At 51.4% G+C, this 19,440-nt stretch overlaps 1 protein-coding gene across 5 annotated transcripts in view; it reads left to right on the top strand.

Annotated features, from left to right (window-relative positions):
- LOC135243537 (thyroid hormone receptor alpha) overlaps window positions 1-19,440 on the top strand; it is a 139,708-nt gene that overhangs the window by 101,528 nt on the left and 18,740 nt on the right. For all 5 annotated transcript variants that reach the window (XM_064315453.1, XM_064315451.1, XM_064315452.1 and 2 more), the window contains 2 exons: window positions 6,930-7,213; window positions 17,104-17,165. In XM_064315453.1, coding sequence (XP_064171523.1) covers window positions 7,158-7,213; window positions 17,104-17,165 — 118 coding nt within the window. In that variant the 5' untranslated portion in view covers window positions 6,930-7,157. The remainder of the gene's footprint in view (window positions 1-6,929; window positions 7,214-17,103; window positions 17,166-19,440) is intronic.

Here is a 19,440-nt window from a genome sequence, read left to right as displayed (position 1 = left end):
CCACCTGTTCCACCTCTCCCGTGTCAAACTGGCCGCTTTCCTACAAGGCCGTACTGTAACAGGAGAGAAGCGTGCCTGACTGCGCGCCGCACTGAAACGCTACCCTCGCGGGCGGGATGCGATCAAACGGCGACCCTTCGGCCGCTGCTTCGCCCTCCGCGGTGCGCCAGGCGCGCGTCCCCTTCCGAGCCCCAGAAGCTCCGTGGCGCCGCGTCGCCGGGTTGCCGCGTCGCGCTCAGAAGGTCGGCCCGCACGCGAACCCAGCCAGGCTGAGGCGCTTCGCGACGCAGCGCCTCGAGTTTTTAACCGCCTCCCCCCGACCCACCAGCGCACAGAGCTGGCGGCATCTGCTTACAGGAAAATAACATGAAAGTGCTGCTCACATCTTTTACAGTGTGCTCATGAGAAGTGACAGGACTTCCCCCTCAGTGCTGGGCGGTGCCTCGTGGAGCTTTGTCTGGGCTTTTTTTTGCTTTTTTTTTTTTTTTACTGTGTGGACCCTCCTGCTTTCCCCAGGAGGAAAACCATATGGCCGGGAAGGGTGGTGGGGGGCTGGGGGGGTGGGGGAGGGTGGGAATGTGGGGGGACATGAAGTAGGTATAGATCGGCTTAGACTTCCTGTTACAGCTCGAAATCCCAAAATATATAGTTACCCCTTTACAATTATGCGTCTCAGATCAGCACACTGAAATACATAGTGGACGAGTGAGAGGCAGTTATCTGAAAAGGGAAAGAGAGTGGAGTGCGAGAAAGAGAGGGAAAGAGGGAGAGGGAAAACAGCTATTATTTCTCTTTTAAGGTGGAAATGCAAAACAGACTCCCTTCCAGAAAGGCTTAGCCCTAGAATGCTACGGGATCTGAGAAACCCTCTGAAACGGCTGGATTTGTTTTGCTGTTTGAAGACGGGTGGTTAGGCGCGACCATTCCACCTTAAAGAAAGAAGACTGGAGAGAGGAAAAGGGTCCAATTTATTTTTCAGGCACGGTCACATTCTTGGCAGTGTCTGAGCATGTCTTTGCCAGAGCACTTTGGGAAGCAAGGGAGATGGCTAAGCTTTTTTTTCTTCTTCTTCTTCTTGTGAGCTGATGCCCCCCCTTTTTTGAGCTCTCTGTCTCAGCACGACTCCCTCAGCGCACCCCAAAACCCTGCTTTTTCTGGTGGGTCCCCTCTGGCTTTGATCCTCTCTGTCACTCACATTTTACCCACGGTGCACTGCAGGGCGCGCCAGCCGCGTACCTCAGAGGCCGGTCTTCCGAGGGAGGACGTCCAGGGCCCCTTGTTCTGGAGGGGCGGCTGCAGTCGGAGGAGCTGCATCTCATTACGTAGCTTAATGCGTCCGGGGACCGCATCCGTCCTGAAGGCCTAGCTGCTCGATTGATGGATCCTGTCAGTTTTGCAAAGCAGAGGAAACTGTGATGCGCTTGTTGTTGGCTTATCTGGACCCACGGAAGAGAAGCGGAAACGTCACATATTACACTGCAGGGTTCCTGCACTTCAACCACCGCCTGAAATGCAAATAACGAAATGCGTGTTTTTAGACCGTATGGGTGAAAGGGTAAAGATAAAGACTGTGGTACACAATGTGCACACGCAGACTACGTGGATGACAGAAGTGAAGGAAGGCAGAGGCAGAAGTAGCGATGCAAGTAACGAGGAGCGAGTGATCGACTGAGGAGAAGAACGCGTGACCAATGGAGGAGAGGAAGAAGTGGAGGAGAAGAACGAGTGACCAGCAGAAGAGATGGGAAAGGCTGGAGATAGATACAGAAATGGAGGGGGAGATAGACAGCAGAGAGATGGAGGGGAGATAGACAGCAGAGAGATGGAGGGGAGATAGATAGCAGAGAGATGGAGGGGGGAGACAGACAGCAGGGAGATGGAGGAGAGATAGATAGCAGAGAGATGGAGGGGGGACAGACAGCAGGGAGATGGAGGAGAGATAGACAGCAGAGAGATGGAAGGGAGATAGATAGCAGAGAGATGGAGGGGGGAGACATACAGCAGGGAGATGGAGGAGAGATAGACAGCAGTGGAGAGTAGAACAGGAAGCTCATGGGTGACCAGGATGGAGTCCCACAGTGACAGCGGGTTCGTCCGCTTCACCCAAAGCCCTCTACTTCCTGCACAAGGTCATGGAGTGTTCAGCTCCCAAAGTTCCCCTGGATGGGGCATGTCACATGATGCAGGGAGCCAGAGCAGGCCGGTGCCATATTTAAGCCGCCCGCCGCATGCCGTCAGCTAATTTGGGAAGACGCGAAAGGCACGTAGTCCTGTAGGCTGATGGATGGACTGTATCTCACAGCTCTCCCTAATGTAAACAGCCAGCCTGAGATATAGAGGTTAGGAGGAGGAGTGGTGGGGGGGGGGGGGGTGGAGAGAGTTGTTGTGCAGGGAGGGAAGGGGGTGGGGGGGGGTGAGCTGGTTGGTGGGATCAGAAATGAATTTTGGCAGCAGTCCACAACCGTCAGGGTGATAAAGACTGGCTGACTGGAAACTAGCTTTGCGTTCCCCCTGGCCCGAACGCACAAATAAGCCTTAGAGTGTCTCTGGGCGGGTGGCCGGGCTCCGGTGGCGCTAGCTCGCGGGACCAGACAGTAATGATTTGTGATGCGAGTCGCGGGGCGCCGTGGCAGCGGTGTGCTAAGCCAGGCGATTCGCTCTCGCTTCCTTCATGAAGAAAAAAAAGCAAAAAAAAGAAAAACACGGCGGAATGGGGCCTGTACTCAGCATGGGGCTCGCCGTTTGCCTGGATACAAGGTTCTGCTAAGCTAAATAAATATAGCGCCAGTGTAATAGCGCATGTGATGAAATCTAGCCCACCAACCCCCCACCCCCCCCCCTCCCCAAAATTGTCTTCCAACATGTAATACAGATTAAGTGCATAGTTGCTGTGGGCCTGGCGTCCTGCTTGCCGTCTGATTGATGGCAGTATTTGTGTCCTGATTTGTCACTGGCCTGGGCCGTGAGGTAATCACGTGCTAATTGAAGGATTCCTAGAAAAGCAGCGGGAGCCTGATTTCTCCAGCTCCACCGTGGCCCGTCCCTGACCCCTGACTCCATAGAATAACATGGAATTTTCCATAGAAGCCCCCCCACCCCGCGCGCTCCCCCACAGGGTGTTCAGTGGGCCCACGCTCCCAGCGTAACCCCATGTGTGTTTCCCAAATCCTTGCCCAAAGCCCTACTAAGAAGCATTTAAATTACCCAGCCGCACCCCACGAACCCTCGTTCTCCCTGAAGGCCTGAGTTCTGGGGAGGGGCGTTTGTGTTTTTTGAAACGTGACACCGCACATGCACAGTTTTCCCTGCGTTGCAAAGCGCCCCGTTTTGCGAGGGTGTGGATCGGCGCTGTTCTACGGAAGCCCCGTTAGAAGCTGTTGAGTAGGGGTCATACAGGGCAGAGGGGATTTCGGGACCTGTGGGAACGGGGGTGGGGTATGAGCACGAGGCCGGCTTACTGTGCCGGGACGGCTCGACAGCCAGATGTCTAAGACTGGAAGCCGCTTTTACCTCAGGCAAGGCTGTTGTCTGGGCCCCTGTCCTGTCCAATGTGACATATATCCCACATATCCCAGCCCCTTCAAGCAAGGCCCCCCCCATGCCTGCTCACAGCTGATTCCCACGCCCCTATCCCACCCCCACATTAAAGAATGTTCCCACACACCAACAACACATGATTTTGGCCCCTAGTTATATATTATGTATTATTATGTACTTTAGTCCTCGTGCCAAGAAATCTGAAGACCCATGCTGCATCCTCTGCTCTCTTTCTAAACCCCATTCATTGAAATCAAAAGCCTGAATCTGCTTCCAGCTGATGTAATTGCTCTCCAGTAATTGTTAATCATTGCTTCCCCAGTCAACGACAGGCTTCGTATGAACCGCGGTGCCTCCCTTTTTCGGCCAGAGTGTCACCTTGCCTTTGGTTAATGCCCTACCTTAATGCCTCCTCTATTTACTGTGCTTGCTGTTTTTTACCCTTTTGACTTTGTTAAGCGACCTTGGGCTCTGGAAGGGCTCTATATAAATAAAACATTTTATTATTATTCTACCCATCGTGAGGTTTCTGTCCCTGTCAAAGCGAGTGCTGTTTTCAGAATGGTGCATGTCTGTAACCAGCATGCACATATCAGCAATTAATCTATAGCACAAATAAGCTGGACTTAAAGTCCTTAACTCCTGACCGCAAGGCAACTTGAGGACATGTAAAGTTGTTTTTTTTTTCCGGCCTATCAAACACTGCTTTGTCCAAAAATATAAAGCAGACTGTGTTTAATCACCTAGCGTGAAGTCACATTAGGCTTGGAGGGTGTGGACCGGGGTTGGGGGGTGGGGGGTGAGTGGGGTTTAGGGTGCAGTTGGGACAGTAAGCTCAGAGTTCTCACGGTAGCTGGACGTCCGTTAGGACTATGGCTACATACCATTCCTGCTGTATTTTTTCTCGTGACGAGGGGATGTACAGTTCTAGACAGAGGGGAACTGAATATCTGGCCTGGCCTGACCACACAAGATGGCAGCCATATTGAAAGAAGCATCAGGATTTTCATTGGGATGTGAAATATATCTTATTAACTCAGCCTAAGTCAAGAGGGCTCAGAGGGAGCCAGAGATGATCTTCGTGAAGTGGCTTCATGATGAACCAATCAGTGTACAGCTCAAAAAGCCTGCCCAGCTGGGTGTGTCATGACAACCTTTGGCACCGCCCATTGAGACTGTTCCATGACTGCACACCTGCCGGGGACTCTGCACTGTGGCTTTGTTTTGGCGGGATGGCGGTTTCAGAGAACAACAGTTCGCCGTTTCATGGGAACTGTCAATACCTTTTATGTACGGTACTGCGCGGGCGTTGAAATATGAAAATACTGTCTGTCGTTTCTGCATGTGTATCCTGCATACATTCTCAGATATACATACCTTGTAAATATTGGATAACACCTATATTTGAAAACTCCCCTCATAAAACGACAACTTGAAATGACAAATACTTTTTTTTTTTTTAAAGTTTAAATTTGCATGTAGCCTAGCACACGTAAGGCACGTAAAAATGTTCCACCCCTTGGATGACGGCCAACACAGCACATGGCGTTGCACATCTCTTTCCCAGGCCTTCTCTGTGGAGGTTTGAAGAACCACGGCTTCCATCCGGTCGTTAACGGGCTGTACGGTCCGGCGTCTGTGAGCAGCCTGGGGGGACAGCACTGCAAAAAAAAAAAAAGTGCAATGAGGCTGAAAAATCTTATTATTTTCTCTGAAGTAGAAAATAGTAGCTTGTTTTACTTGCCAATTGAAATTGTCTCACCCCATTGCCAAATCTTGAAATGAGTCAAACTATCTCAGCCTATTTAGCCAAAATGTTGCAGAAATAAGATTTCAAGTCTAAATATGAGACTAAAGTGCTCGTTTAGGATTAATTATTTTTTGGTTTTTGCACCCCTCGCCTCCCTCTCCTCTCGCCCCAGCTGCCTGTCACGCGGGTCGAACCTCGCTGTTTTTCCACTGCGCTTCACCTCTCCGTGTAATGGCCGCTCCCTATCGCGCTCCGGACCGCGTTTGATGTGAGGTGCTGACTTGCCAGATTGTAAATTCTGCTGGAAGTTCATGAAACAAACTCCAAACTTGCCCCGGTAACTATTTATGCTGAAACGGCTCCAAGTTTTGAAGGGCCACTTTTGAATCCTCCGGCTGAAATTATGGCCCACTAAGCTAGCGCCTCAGATCGTTCACCCGCCTATGTTTCCATAGGCCATTTTCTTTACCTCTTAACCGTGTCTGAAGTCCAAAGGCACGTCATTTCTACCAGTCAGTTTTTCCACCACAGCAAACAGTGCTCGTACAGTGCGTGCGATACGTCCCCGTGATTTATAAGACCGTAGGAAAGTAAATATGATTTCGGTTCATAATATGTCAAAGAGAATTAACATTTACTTTTTCAAACGTTGCTTTGAAAGGCTTTGAATGCAGGGGTGGAATCTATATTCTTGTGAAATGCTGTGCCTCGTGCTGCAAGTAACATAAGTAATGTGTTTTGCAGCAGTAGGAAATTTTGACATGGCAGTGAAAAATGACACCTCGGGCAGTGGGAGTGGAATCCGAAGATTTTGACTGATTAGCAGATTTGCACTGCTGACATAACAAGTCTAAACCAGCTTAACCTTGCGGTACAGTTTTAATAGATTAAGTGGATATGGGGACTTTTTTTTTTGCAGCCAATCAGGCTCAGAGGGGCCCTCTTTGCTCGGGGCTAACGTCTCCTCGCATGACTCTGCTGTCCGCTCCGACCCCTCTGCCCCAGAGTGCCCTCCATCCCTGTCCCTGGGTTCAGTGCGTCTGATTACCCGGCCGCTGGAACACGCCCCAGGATTAGGGTGCGGCTAATGCGCTGCGTTCCTGGAAAACACTGGGCACATTCCGTTCGCAATCTCACGCGTGAATGCACACATGTCCACCCAGGCAGTGTGCATTGACTCAATCCCCCCCCCCCCTCTCAGTGAGCCAGCCAAGCAGTGCCCCTGACAGACATAACATACAGCTGTTTAAATACAAACCTGGACAAACAAACAATACACAGAAACAAATACAGGCCTGGATTCAATCAGCATTCACACTTAGCTTTGACTTCTTTTTCTTACCGGCTGAGTTCATACTGCCGATTGTTGAATTCGCTAAACTGTATTTTTGAAGAAAATAACACTTTTATTTAGTTATGGACCACATTTAAGGGGAAAAATGTTGATTTAATATGTGGTGTCCCTACTAATACTGGTATTTATCTCAAAATACAAAGATCATTCTTACATAATTTTGATGTCTCAAGCAAACTCTGACCTCTATCACACAAATAAAGGTATTGCCTCATTCCCCCTACAATCATGTCTGCTTCAGTACTCTGAACAAACCATCTCACCAGCCGTCCTCCTCTCTTCTTGCAGGTTCAGTTTGATTCTTTGAACATCGCTTGGGTCACTTGGTGCCAGGACTGAAGTTAGCTCTCCGCCTGTCTGATGTCAAGCGCGAAGGGTCGCTGAGGAGACCTGGACCGCAGCAAGCCTGTGATGGCCGCGGACTGAGGCGCTGCGACCTGCGAATGCCCAGTGCGCATCCGAGGGTGGGGCCCGCCTCAGTCTCGCGTGATTGGCTGCTGGATGGAACTGAGGTGAATGGAACACATGCCCAAGGAGCAGGACCCTAACCTATCAGAGGGAGAAGAGAAAAGGTGAGCCTGTGCGCTTCCGGCCTGCTGTCTCATGGGAAATGTAGTCTCAGGTCTGATGTGGGGGTGGCATGGAGGCTATTCCCTCAGTGTGTCACAAGGCTTCTGACCCTTCAGGATTATTTAAATTATGCTGAAGGCTTCTATGTTGTCTCTCCATTCAAAGTCTCATACCTGCTCTCTATCCAGAATCACTAAGCTTTGCTGCAAAGAATCTGCACCTGGGGTGACCACCGCCCCACTGCCCCCCTCACCCCCCCGCCCCCCCAAAAAAAAAAAAAAACATTTAACTGAAAGCCTTTTTAAGACAGAAATTTTGTATTTTATTTAGTTTATAAAGGAAAAATACACAATAGACTCAGAAAATCTAAACATTTTCCAGCCCTCCCACCGTAAAGTTTAGATGAGGGCCGTTCGAGAATAAATGAAAGTGTGGCCCCTCTCCCTCGCTAATTGCAGAACCTGGACCGAGCAGACGAGGCCCCATTGCGGGGACTAGAATGGAGGTTTGATGGAAAGGCCTCCTTCGTTGCCGGCTTTGTTCAGCACGCAGTGAGCCGATGGGGCTTGGATTGCATGCAGCAGCCTGCCTCAGCCTCCCGTCGGCCTGTTGTTTTGGCGAGCGGGCGACCGCTGTGTCCAATCACCTGCCCGGTCGCTTAAATCACTTCATCGCTCGCGGTCCTTCGGCTCGCTGGCTCGCGGGCTGACTAATGGTAGTGTTCATGCGCCAGTCATTCGTGTGCGTTGGGGGTGAGGTGTGAATTGGCCAATTTCGCAGCAGAACCGTTTTAGCCTCGTCTCATCCCGTTGAGGCACGGTTGCAGGGTGTGGGTGGTCAGTCCGGTTTGGAGTCTGGACCATGGCAGTGTTGACTGTCGGTTGTGGCATCGCCCGAGCTCGAGATGGGAAGGTTTCAGCCGATGATCACTTCTCGTCGTGCATCCCGAGTGAGCGCCTTCAAGTCCATTAAGGTGGCAGTGAAGTGTCTTCCTCTGACTTTGACAGGACATTTTCTGACCCACTAGGACTTGATCTAAAGTTTCGGCGATGAGTTAATACCTATCATTGGCTCCCTTAATAAAGTAATACAGTTTGTAAAAAACAGATTTATATTTTAGGGTTCATCACATGTAATAGTGCCATCAGTCTCAGAATCCCGGGTGAAGTTTTGGGCCTTATTGACTGCAGATTTGTTGAAGCTGATATTACAGTCGGTGCAATCCCAGCAGCGCAAGCGCCTATCAAACAGCTGTCGCATTGGCAAATTGGCGCTAGCGGCAGTGGGCTATTTTGCCATCTGATCCGACTGCTTTGCCTGGCTGTCCCCCTAGCAGACTGCTGCGGTCTCCTCTTACTGAAGCTGTCGATACGTGTCCCACAGAGAGATAGAGATTATTCTGATGGCTCTGGTGTTGATAGAAACCCTGCGAAGCCCGTCCAGCTAGCCGCCTGTCATTAACGCTGCTGTCAGTTGGCCGGCGATGTGCGAATCGGCTCCACAGCGATCCGCCAGTGGACGGTTGGGGCAAGGCAGCCCGGGTGAGGATGGGCTGTTAAGAGAAGCCGGCAGCAGACTGCCGTAATGCCAAATGCCGCTGCTGCACACACAGGAACTATGACCTGCACGGTACAACCTTCCCCTTTGGCACTTGAGTACTGTGGTGGTTGCATTACATTTCATTACATTACATTACACTACGGGCATTTAGCAGACGCTCTTATTCAGAGCGACTTACACAGCTTTTGAATTTTTTTTTTTTTTTTTTACATAGTATCCATTTATACAGCTGGATGTACACCGAAGCAGTTTAGGTTAAGTGGCGTCCTCAAGGCCACAACGGCAGTGTCTTACCTGGGAACCGAACCTGCAGCCTTCAAGTTACAAGGCCAGTTCCTTAACCATTATATAACTATTAACCATGATTAACTAGTGTTGTTTAATGGGTGCCATTTCGCCCATCTTAATCCTGGATCAGAAAGGATTGACGGTGGAGGGCGGAGAAGGGACAGTGGGTGGTGTTCTCACCTTCCCGCAATGCTGCTGTTTTGGGATACCCTCCCATGAATGCGGCTCCAGAGTCCGTCCCGGGTGAAGACTGACAAGCTAAAAAGCTGAAAGGGGAGCACTGGGAACCCGGCACGATCGTGCCACTGCCAGGCAGAGCAGCGACCCACGCGGGGCTGGCAGTGGGTCCGGAGTGTAAAAATAGAGGCCAGTGCCACTCGGCGCTAATTAAAGAGCGGGAGGCTCGTTGTTATCTAAGATCAAGTGGGTCACACAGCCAGCCAGCCAGTCCTCCATACTGCGGAGCGTAATGCTTCACTGTAATTAAAAGCCTTTTCCCGAGGGTATGTGCTCGTTTCATACTCTGCGCTTGTGGTGCTCTCACAATTCAGCCACTCTCTGTATAATTCAGTGCCCTTGTGTGGATGATGATCTTCAGTGTAACAAAATGTGGGATATTGTTGCTGCCCCCCCCCCCCCCCCTCAGTCACTATGATGTTTTTCATTAAAAACTAGGGACTGTTATAAAAAACGTAATTATAATTTGTGGATGTGTGGATTGATATCAACATTTTCGGAATCTTCTTTACAATTATTGTTTTTTTCTTTCGAGTAAGGTGCACTTGAATAGTGAAGCATGAGAAACGTCTGTGTGCCTGGGCTGTGGTTTAAGAACAATCTGGCAGGAGTAAAAGCAGAGCTCTTTGGTGCAGATTTTTCACACTCCTATCCTGGAATGCTAAGATAGCGGTATTTATTCTGTGGAGAGATGTTCTGGACCGGGAGTTGGGCAAAGACCGGAGGAAAGGTTTGATGGCACAGGGATCAAGGATAAGGGATGGAAGAATGAAAGAGAGAAAGACAGAGGGAGTAAGAGAAAGGACGGCCAACAAAGATGTGTGCTCACTGTTGCAGGAGATTAAAAGAGCTGGACGGGGGGGATTAGGGGGAGGGGACGGAGGTGGGGGGGGGGGGGGGGCTGTAATAGTGGGAAAGTAGAGGACAATCCAGGACACACTGACCTGTGACGACAGCCAGGGATTGTCCTCGTTTGTGTGTAATGCCTGCGCACACATGTGTGCGTGTCCGTGTCGACACGTCTCCCCCTGGGCCCTGTGTCCCAGGCCCCGCCCCCCTCTCCCCTAGCCTCGGGCTCGTAAGTGGCGGCTCAGCAGGCTAAACGGGGTCACGCGCGACCGAGCGCTCAGCGAAAGCGCCGCCGCGATTATGCACGGCGCACGACTCCGAGTGCAGCCTAATGATTCGCTAAGATGGTCCATGGACTTGCCCCATTTTCAAATGCGATGACGTGTCCTGGCACTGACAAGGTGCTCTGGGCCCACATCCTTCCAACAAATAATCTATTGCCCTTATCCTTAAACTTATTCATTATTTATTTATCTGGCCTTTTTTCAGATGCACTTACCAGCCTCGCTGGGCCAGCACGTTGCTGTGCGTGTCTCTGGAGTGACACGTACGCTTCAGCGATTAAGCGCCAAGCCGGAAAAACGGCGCTAAGTGTGCAACTGTGATTTTTAGCGGGCTCGTAATGATTCAAAAGGATCTTAAAAGCAGTATCGCCTTACATCCTAACATGGACACTGTGTCCAAAAGGACTCGCATTACGTTACATTGTTTTACAAGTACGTGTAGTGGTAGGAAAATGGCGAGTGTTGTTGGGCTGAATGGCCTGTTCTCATCATTATGTTATGTTATGTTAAGTGTCATTCTCATACCTATAAGTTCCTTTAGTAGGTAACAATGGTGATGTGTTACAGAGGTATTGTAGTCAGGGTTGTGGGAACCAAAGTGTATGTTGAAGAGCTGGGTTTTGAGAGGCGGGTTTTCAATAAGCCTGTAGCTCAAGAGGCTGCAGCTAGCCTGTTCCCCCAGTGGACGGCTAATGAGGAAAAGAAGCGGAATCCAATTATGGGCCCAAAGCAGGAAGTACTTGCCAGACAACCTGAGGTCATGCTGAGCAGAGAGCCCTTTCATCTTGAATCTGACATGAGCTGCAGTCAGTCGGCAGCGTTGGCCAATGAGGAGAGGTGAGCCAGGTGAGTCTGAACACCGAGCTCGCGGAAATATTCAGAACACTTGGGAGAGATGCGGAGGCACTGGTAGGACGAGGCAGTACAGGGGTCTGTGCCTGCAGCCTGAGTCAGTATGTGCTGTGAAATGAGGCCAGTTTGTTACAAAGGACCCTCAGGAAAGAGCCACCTAAGGAAAGCTTTCTGTGAAAGAGAGCTTCTCAGCAAGTGTTGGAAATACTGGCTCTTAGCACTGTGAATGGAGTAGTAGGGAACTATCCAGAGAGAGGAAAGTGTTCCGACTGCATTAAGTAATATGCAAGGAGATGGGACATTTGGTGTAAAAATAGAAAGTGTCTAGGCATTGACCCCTGGGGAACTCCTGTTATGAGACAAGTGGATGACGTGGTAAGAATTAGTCTAGCTAAGCGCAGTGTCTGAGATTCCAAGCCCTTCCTAGGTGTGCTAAAGAGAATGAATATCAGGGGTGCCAGATTCTTTAGAAGGGATCAAGAAGGACGTCAGCCAAGGAGAGGGAAGCTGCTTACACTGTGAGAAGAGAAGAGCGATTTCTGAGGAGTGTCCAGCCATGAAAGCAGGCACATTGGGTTGTTCCGAAGAGGTTCTTCCAAACACAAAATGTGTTTAAACACCGCAAATTCTAGTCAAAAGGGAGAAAGGCGGCATCGATCTGAATAGCAGAGAAGTCAGGAGAGGTCGTTGCGTGCTTGTTGGTAAGAGTGTAGAGGTGTAGCGGGTTGAGTAGATGGTGTGTAGAGTAGGTGGATAGGGTACAGATTTCAGCAAGTTTGTCCTCAGATAACACCAGAAAATAACCTTCAGATAGGCAGGTGGGCTGGTCAGAACGGAGTTGATAGTAAACAGCATAAGTGTCTTAAGAACAGTGGAAAACAAGCCCACTGTTTTCTTTAAAAAGCACTGTGTGTATCACTAGGTCACGGATGGTGAAAAACTGAGAGCGTGCCAGAAAGCACATTCAGGTCATACTCACATCGGAAGCTTGTTTTATCAGACTGTACTGTACAGTGAGTGCTTCTAGGCAAGACCACGTGGATGGTTCTCTTTGGAATGATCAGAAAAGCAATGGCATAGTTTCCCATGGCTGTCAGGGACAGTAGCATGTTATGGCTGAGCCCGTGAGGCCTTGCTATCTGGGCAAAGCTGTGTGGGTGCACGCGGCCTCGTGGACTCCTCCGGGATCAGCTGACCTGGCCCAGATCCTATTCCGAGCCATTTTGAGAGCAAAACATGAAAAGGGTCAACACTCCGGGATCACTGCCGTCTAGACTGACACCGGCCTTCCTGTCCGTCTGAGGGCCTGCGCCACACATTCTGAGCACATGACCTGTGATGTCATCGCTTCAGCGTTCCAGAACGCATTTAGACCTCGGCCTGAACGAGGAATTTGAATGTAACAGAGAGAAAGACTGTAAATCACTCGTAAAAATAGCTGCTACTGGAAAAAAAGAGGATTCGGGAAGGGAAATTGGGACAGAAATAACAGGGCGATCTGCCTGTGTTCAAGGGCGAGAACTGAAACCAAAACTGATAGAGTGTTGTTGCTGCGCTCAGAATGGCATCGCTCCATTTTGCGTTCCCTCGCCAGACGCTGCTTCCGGACGTGGAGCCAAAGTGTAGTCAGGGAACAGGCGAAGGAGAGTTCTCATGCGTTAGTGCTACAGGCTGAAAAAATGAAGCTGTTTTTGTGTGGCGCTCCTCAGCTGGAATTGAAAGAGGCACGTGTGTGGGCGGGGAGGTAGCTTGTTTACATTACACACAGACCACACCAGGATGCTGCTGAGCCAGGCACTTCCTCGCTTCACGGAACGCGAGGTGCGTAGGCTAGGCCCCGCCCCCGGCTCTGTGTCCCCCAGCCCCAGGTACGCCTCTATACAGTCCAACTCCGCCAGAATCAAAGAGGTGGGCAGGGAGGGACAGAGGGAGGGAGCAATATAGAGAGGGGGGGAGGGACTGTTTTGTGGGGGGGGGGAGCAATGAGTAGAGCGAGGGACTCTGCAAGAGTGAACAGAAATCTGTGTGTGTGAGTGAGAGTCAGCAAGTGAGACCAGTATCTCAGTATTTTTCATTTGAGAAAGAAAGGAGGGGAGGAACCCACCCAAAGTAGAAAGAGAGAGAGAGAGAGAGAGAGAAGGGGGGGTTTGTTTTTCTGGGCTGGGCAGTCGGTGTGAACGGCTCTGTCGGGGTAGACAGACTTCAGGTCTCGGGTGGTGGAGCAGGCCAGGTTCATTCATGCAAATTCTCCAGCTCCAATGTGTCAACAGGTCAGAACTCCTCAGAGCTGGAGCCTGTGTCTGTGTGTGTGTGTGTGTGTGTGCGCGCCTGTGTGTGTGTGTGTTTTTGTGCGCATGTGCGTAAGTGAGTGTGTGTGTGTGTGTGTGATACAGTGTAGGCTGCTTGGCTTTGTGAGCACATTAGCCTTGTGTTCCTTTGGATTTGTGTGTATGATAATGATCATTATGCTGGCTCTGGATTCTGCAGGGTTTGCTTTTTATTAGCAGTAGGTTGCATAATTTTAATATGGTTAATGACTGTATAAACATGCAGGTGTGTGTGTGTGTTTGATTGTAAGAGAGTATCAGAGTAATATTGCGCGTTAGCAGGAGGCTGCACGGTCTGCATTTGCGTACACTGCGTGTGTATGTTTGCATGTGTGCGTTGGGGAAACTGTACATATGGTGAGTGTTTGTGTCTGCGTGTGTGTACGTGTGCACACGCGTGTGTAGGTGTGAGCATGTGTGTGCCAGGTGTGATGTGTGTTTTCCTGTCTGCGTTGTCTGTGCGCTCTGTGGTTTCTCTCTGCTTGTGGGAATCCTGCCATTAAGGCTGTGCAGAACGTTCCGGAGCCTGGCGCTGCCGTTAGCGTTAGCTGAGCTGCCTCTCCAGCAGACAGGTGCCGTGAGCCGCTCCCTTTGAAATCAATTAGGCCGAGCGGGCCGAGCGGCGGCGGAGCAGCCGGGCTCTTTCGCTCGCCGCTCGCCGCTCGCTGCTCTCCGCTCACCGCACCGCGCCTCGCTTTGCGGCAGCGGCGGAAACGGAAGTCTAGCGCACGACCCCCCCGGGGAGCGCCTGTCTGGCTGTGTGAGGCGTTTTACGGCGGGCGGTAGTCACGGTCACGGGGCGTTGGAGCGCGCGTAGCGGCGTGGGCTGGCAGCCGCTCTGCGCGTGTGCGGAATCGTGCGGGGGGGAGGTGCGGGGGCACAGATCAGCACCGTTATCCCGTGCCTTAGGAGTCCCTCGGCCCGCTGTTTATTCTCCGTCACATCGACCGCCATGCAGATTATGTTCGCGCCAGCGTCCCTCCACAGTCTCCATTACCTGGAACCAGATGAACTGCCTGCCCCCTCCCCCTCCCCCTCCCCCTTCCCCTGGTGCCCTCGAGCGAGGTAATGCACCTCATAGCGTCCCCACTGACCGCTGATAGGGCGAAGTGTTGGGCCTTCAGTCTGTGTGGTAATGTGGGCGGGGTCAGTCAGTCTGTGTGGTAATATGGGTGGGGTCAGTCAGTCTGTGTGGTAATATGGGCGGGGTCAGTCAGTCTGTGTGGTAATGTGGGCGGGGTCAGTCAGCCTGTGTGGTAATGTGGGCGGGGTCAGTCAGCCTGTGTGGTAATATGGGTGGGGTCAGTCAGTCTGTGGTAATGTGGGCGGGGTCAGTCAGCCTGTGTGGTAATGTGGGCGGGGTCAATCAGTCTGTGTGGTAATATGGGCGGGGTCAGTCAGTCTGTGTGGTAATATGGGCGGGGTCAGTCAGTCTGTGATAATATGGGCGGGGTCAGTCAGTCTGTGTGGTAATATGGGTGGGGTTAGTCAGTCTGTGTGGTAATATGGGCGGGGTCAGTCAGTCTGTGTGGTAATATGGGCGGGGTCAGTCAGCCTGTGTGGTAATGTGGGCGGGGTCAGTCAGGCTGTGTGGTAATATGGGCGGGGTCAGTCAGGCTGTGTGGTAATATGGGTGGGGTCAGTCAGTCTGTGTGGTAATATGGGTGGGGTCACATCTCACTGCTCGTAAACCCACAAATGGGTCTCCAGCTTCTCGTTAGCAGAAAAGGGAAGCATGTACATTGACTTCTCCCTGGGAATGCTGGGTAAAGCGCTGCGGCATTATGGGACTCCCTGACTGCGGGGCTTTGGTCCGGTTTGAGTCTCTGCCCCTGTCCTTGGGGGGGACGCTGAAGGGCTGGATCCCCCGAAACGCTTTTCTATTTTGGGAAGCCGCTCCTGGTGGCGTGCGGCAGCGATGTAACCATGGCAACGGCTATCCGATGTGCGCCCGCTTGTCTCATTGGCCCGTCGGGGATGTGGTTTGGCGAGGGCGCTCGTGACTGGAGGAGAGGGAGGCAGGACTCACGTGGGCAGACGTGTGAGGATTCGGCTGGACGGGGTCAGGAGGAGTCATCTACAGACCGCCACCCTGAAGGAGAGGAGCTCTCCCTCGGATTCAAACACGCTTTTCTCGCACTCTCTCTCTCGTTCGCAATAATGCAAAAACGCAAAACGTGCGCAAACATGCGACGTTCTCGGCCGCCTTCTGCAGCTCTGCCGACCCCCGCCTTCTAAAAGTGCGCCGGTGGATGATGCGGCGAAAATATCGGCGACTTAATGCGTGGAATGATGAAATCGGTAGTCAAATATTAATAAGAGTGTCCATCAGAGAGGAGGAGAGGGAGTTTGAGGGGAGGAGCGGGCCTGGCGGAGGGGGAGGGGGCACCATTAGTGTGGGCCTGTCATGTCCTCCTGCGGGGGATTAATGGCTCTTTGAGCCCCTGTCAGGAAACTCTGTGGCGGCGTGTTTCCAGACGGCTCTTCCATTCGCCGCAGCGCATAAACAACATGCAGTATGCATACGCCCGCGTGCAGCCTTCACGCTGCTTACACAGTCCTGTTTGTCTCCGCACATCTTTCAAAATGTATTTTTAGAGCGATGACATTTATTAACGGGCGCAACGTACACCGCGCAACGTATACCCGGGTCTCGTGTTCCTGAATTCTCCGAGTTTAGGATGACAGAGGACTGACTTGCAGTTTCTGAGCCAGCCTCACAAGGCTGCCTGAACTCTCAGTCATGGCATGATGTTCAGGTAACAGCAGTGGGGTACACAAAGGGGTGATGTTCAGGTAACAGAAAGGGGTGATGTTCAGGTAACAGAAAGGGGTGATGTTCAGGTAACAGAAAGGAGCGATGTTCAGGTAACAGAAGCGGGGAAAGGAGAGGGTGCAGGCAAAAGTACAAAAGCCACAAATGAGTTGAACCCTGTTACCACGGTGGTCATCCACCTTGACTGGACAGTTCGGGGAAACACTGCAAATATGAAAAAGATATTTTAATGTTTTTACATTTTTATTTAAGCAGCAAGTATAGACGTGTATCAGAGTTACTGTACATATGGCCGAGGCGGTGGAGATGCACCTTGCTGCACAGTGTGGCAATTCAGTAGGGAAGTGTTGTCAAACAACAGCCATCTGGTCTACGGGAGTAGCTTTGAACTGCTTTTGCAAAATGTCCTATTGTTTACATCCCCGCCCCCATTTCACACCTGCAGCGGACTGCTAAATCCTTAATGCAAGATATCAGAATAAATAAATCAACGTATCTCTTGAGACAGTTCATATCAATTCAACTGGTCTCTCTGTCTCTCTCTTTGTCTCTCTCCCTCTCTCTCTCTCTCCCTCTCTCACTTTGTCTCTCTCCCTCTCTCTCTCTCTCCCTCTCTCTCTCTGTCTCTCTGTCTCTCTCTCTCTCTCTCTCTCTCTGTCTCTCTCTCTCTCTCTCTCTCTCTCTGTCTCTTTCTCTCTCCCCCTCCCTCCCTCTTGCAGGTGGCTTGATGGTCCGAAAAGGAAGAGAAAGAATAGCCAATGTTCGGTGAAGAGCATGTCTGGTAAGGAGCCATGTGAGTGTGCACGTATGCATGAGCGTGCGTGCCTGTGTGTGTGTGTGTGCGTGAGTGCCTGCGTGCATGCATGTGTGTGTGTGTGTGCGTGAGTGCCTGCGTGCGTGCGTGCGTGTGTGTGCGAGTGCCTGCGTGCGTGCATGTGTGTGTGTGTGCGTGAGTGCCTGCGTGCGTGCATGTGTGAGTGTGTGTGTGTGTGTGCATGCGTGCGCGTGTGTGTGTGTATGCGTGCGCGTGTGTGTGTGTGTATGCGTGCGCGTGTGTGTGTATGCGTGCGCGTGTGTGTGTGTGTGTTTGCATGCATGCGCGTGTGTGTGTGTTTGCATGCGTGCGTGCATGCTTGCCTCTGTCCCCGGTTCTGATCATCAGTCTACAGAGGAAAAAAATAAAACAGGAAAACAGATAAAATGCCCCTGGACTTGAGCCCAGGGCTTTAGGAGTTTACAGTTCTGCACTCAGCAGCAGACGAGATGCATGGAGAAGGGTAAGGGGGTTCCAGTGGGTCTGTTTCAAGCCAAAATTTTCTGACATTCTCTTACCTGAAGCGCTGCTCAAATCCCCTTGTGCCTAAAACATCACTCTGATCAAATGAACATGAAGGCATTGATCCCAGCATCTCCCCGGTTCACTCTGGAGCTGCCCGCCTCTCTGAAACCCGACTGGCTGCACAGTCACTCCATCCCTGCTTTGATTTCCCTGTGTTATCGCTGTAAACGAGATTTCAGTTTTCCCATCTGGTATATCAAAGGTAACTCTGAGCAGGCTGGGGCATTAGCCTTCAGAGTCTAGCCCCTAGCTTTAAAGCTGCTGGTCTCTAGAGAAACCAGCACCCCTTCTGATTTCATTCTAAATTTATTCTGAATTCATTCTAATTTCACTCTGAATGCATTCTAAATTCACTCTGAATCCATTCTGAATTCACTCTGAATCCATTCTGAATTCACTCTGAATCCATTCTGAATTCACTCTGAATTCATTCTGATTCGTACAGGTGATGAGGCTGGATTGAGCTGTTGACTGAGCTCTGGCGTGACAGTTGTCTGTGGCCAGTCCTCGGCGATATGCGTCGCCAGAGGTTCAATTTAATTCGCTGTTACACGGCCCCCGGGTGGCTAATTGAACAGCAAGTCCGGCTTAATCGATCAAGATGGATGGTCGCAATTCGACGATATCTGCGGTTATTCAAAAAGGGCTGAAGTAACGCCTCTCAGCTCAAACGCAACTCGCAACCTGCAAAATATTTTCTCCAGAAACGGCTTTTTCAATTACCGCAATTAATTGAGCAGATAATGCATTCAATTAAAGTTGTATCAAAACTAATTAAGGGCCATTTGAACAGAATGGAGGACGCAGCGGGGGCCACAGGACCTGGGGCTGCGACTTTAAAAGCCGTTAAAAGTCTGAGCGATTTAGCGTTAGCATACTCTGGCCCTTGCCTTGTGTTTGTTCTGCAGGCCTTTTCCGTGTCTAAGGTCCCTCACTCGGGGGGGGTGCGCCTCCAAAAGGTTTATAGCAGCTGCCAGAGAAGCAGAAAATTGATTTCGCCCTAGAGATCCGACCCTCGGAAACCCCCTCCCCTCAGCCCCCCCCCCCGCTCCCCCCCAACCCCCCCGGTCCCAGCGTCCTTGCTGGGAGGGGTCAGCACTTGAGGCAGCGCTGCGGGGGGTAATTTATGGCCGGAGTTTTCACTTCACCCCTGTTACCAGTGCTCTGGGGGGTGGGGGGGGGGGACCCTACTCCAGGCCTTTACTTCGGCTGGCGGAATGCGCGGCATGACGCGAGGCTCGCAGCGCGGATTTGAAGACGAGGTGGGGGGTTGAAAGGTTTTGGGGGGGTTCAGAAGTGGTGGAGAGAGCAGAGCTTGCTGAGGTTTGAAGCGTCTGGCCTCGCTGTCTTCTGCTCGCTGGTGGCAGCATGTCTTTAACGACCCGCCGCGTGCCGATTGGTGCTCGTCAAGCGCTCCCCGCTCATTTACATACCAACGTCGTGCCTGTTTCTGCCGTCCGGAAATTTCTGGTCCGGCCGGTGCGATTTTTTTTGCCTGCTTGTGGGTTACCAAATGTAGTTAACTGTCGGGACGGGCGAGGGAGCGTGCTCCAGCACACCACCAACAGCAGATGCTACCGGATTAAGCCTGATGGGTTTTGCATGTTGGATGGATTTTTTGGGCTGCTGGTGGCCTGTTTTGAGCGGAATGTCTTTCCCAGTGCTCTCCTGCCTTGCTTTTGTAGAAAAGGGCGGAGCTGTCGCACAGCATCATTGA

This window comes from Anguilla rostrata, chromosome 17 (genome assembly GCF_018555375.3).
Source record: "Anguilla rostrata isolate EN2019 chromosome 17, ASM1855537v3, whole genome shotgun sequence".
NCBI lineage: Eukaryota > Metazoa > Chordata > Actinopteri > Anguilliformes > Anguillidae > Anguilla > Anguilla rostrata.
The sequence above is the reverse complement of the archived record's forward strand: the minus strand, read 5'-3'. Positions and strand labels throughout refer to the sequence as shown.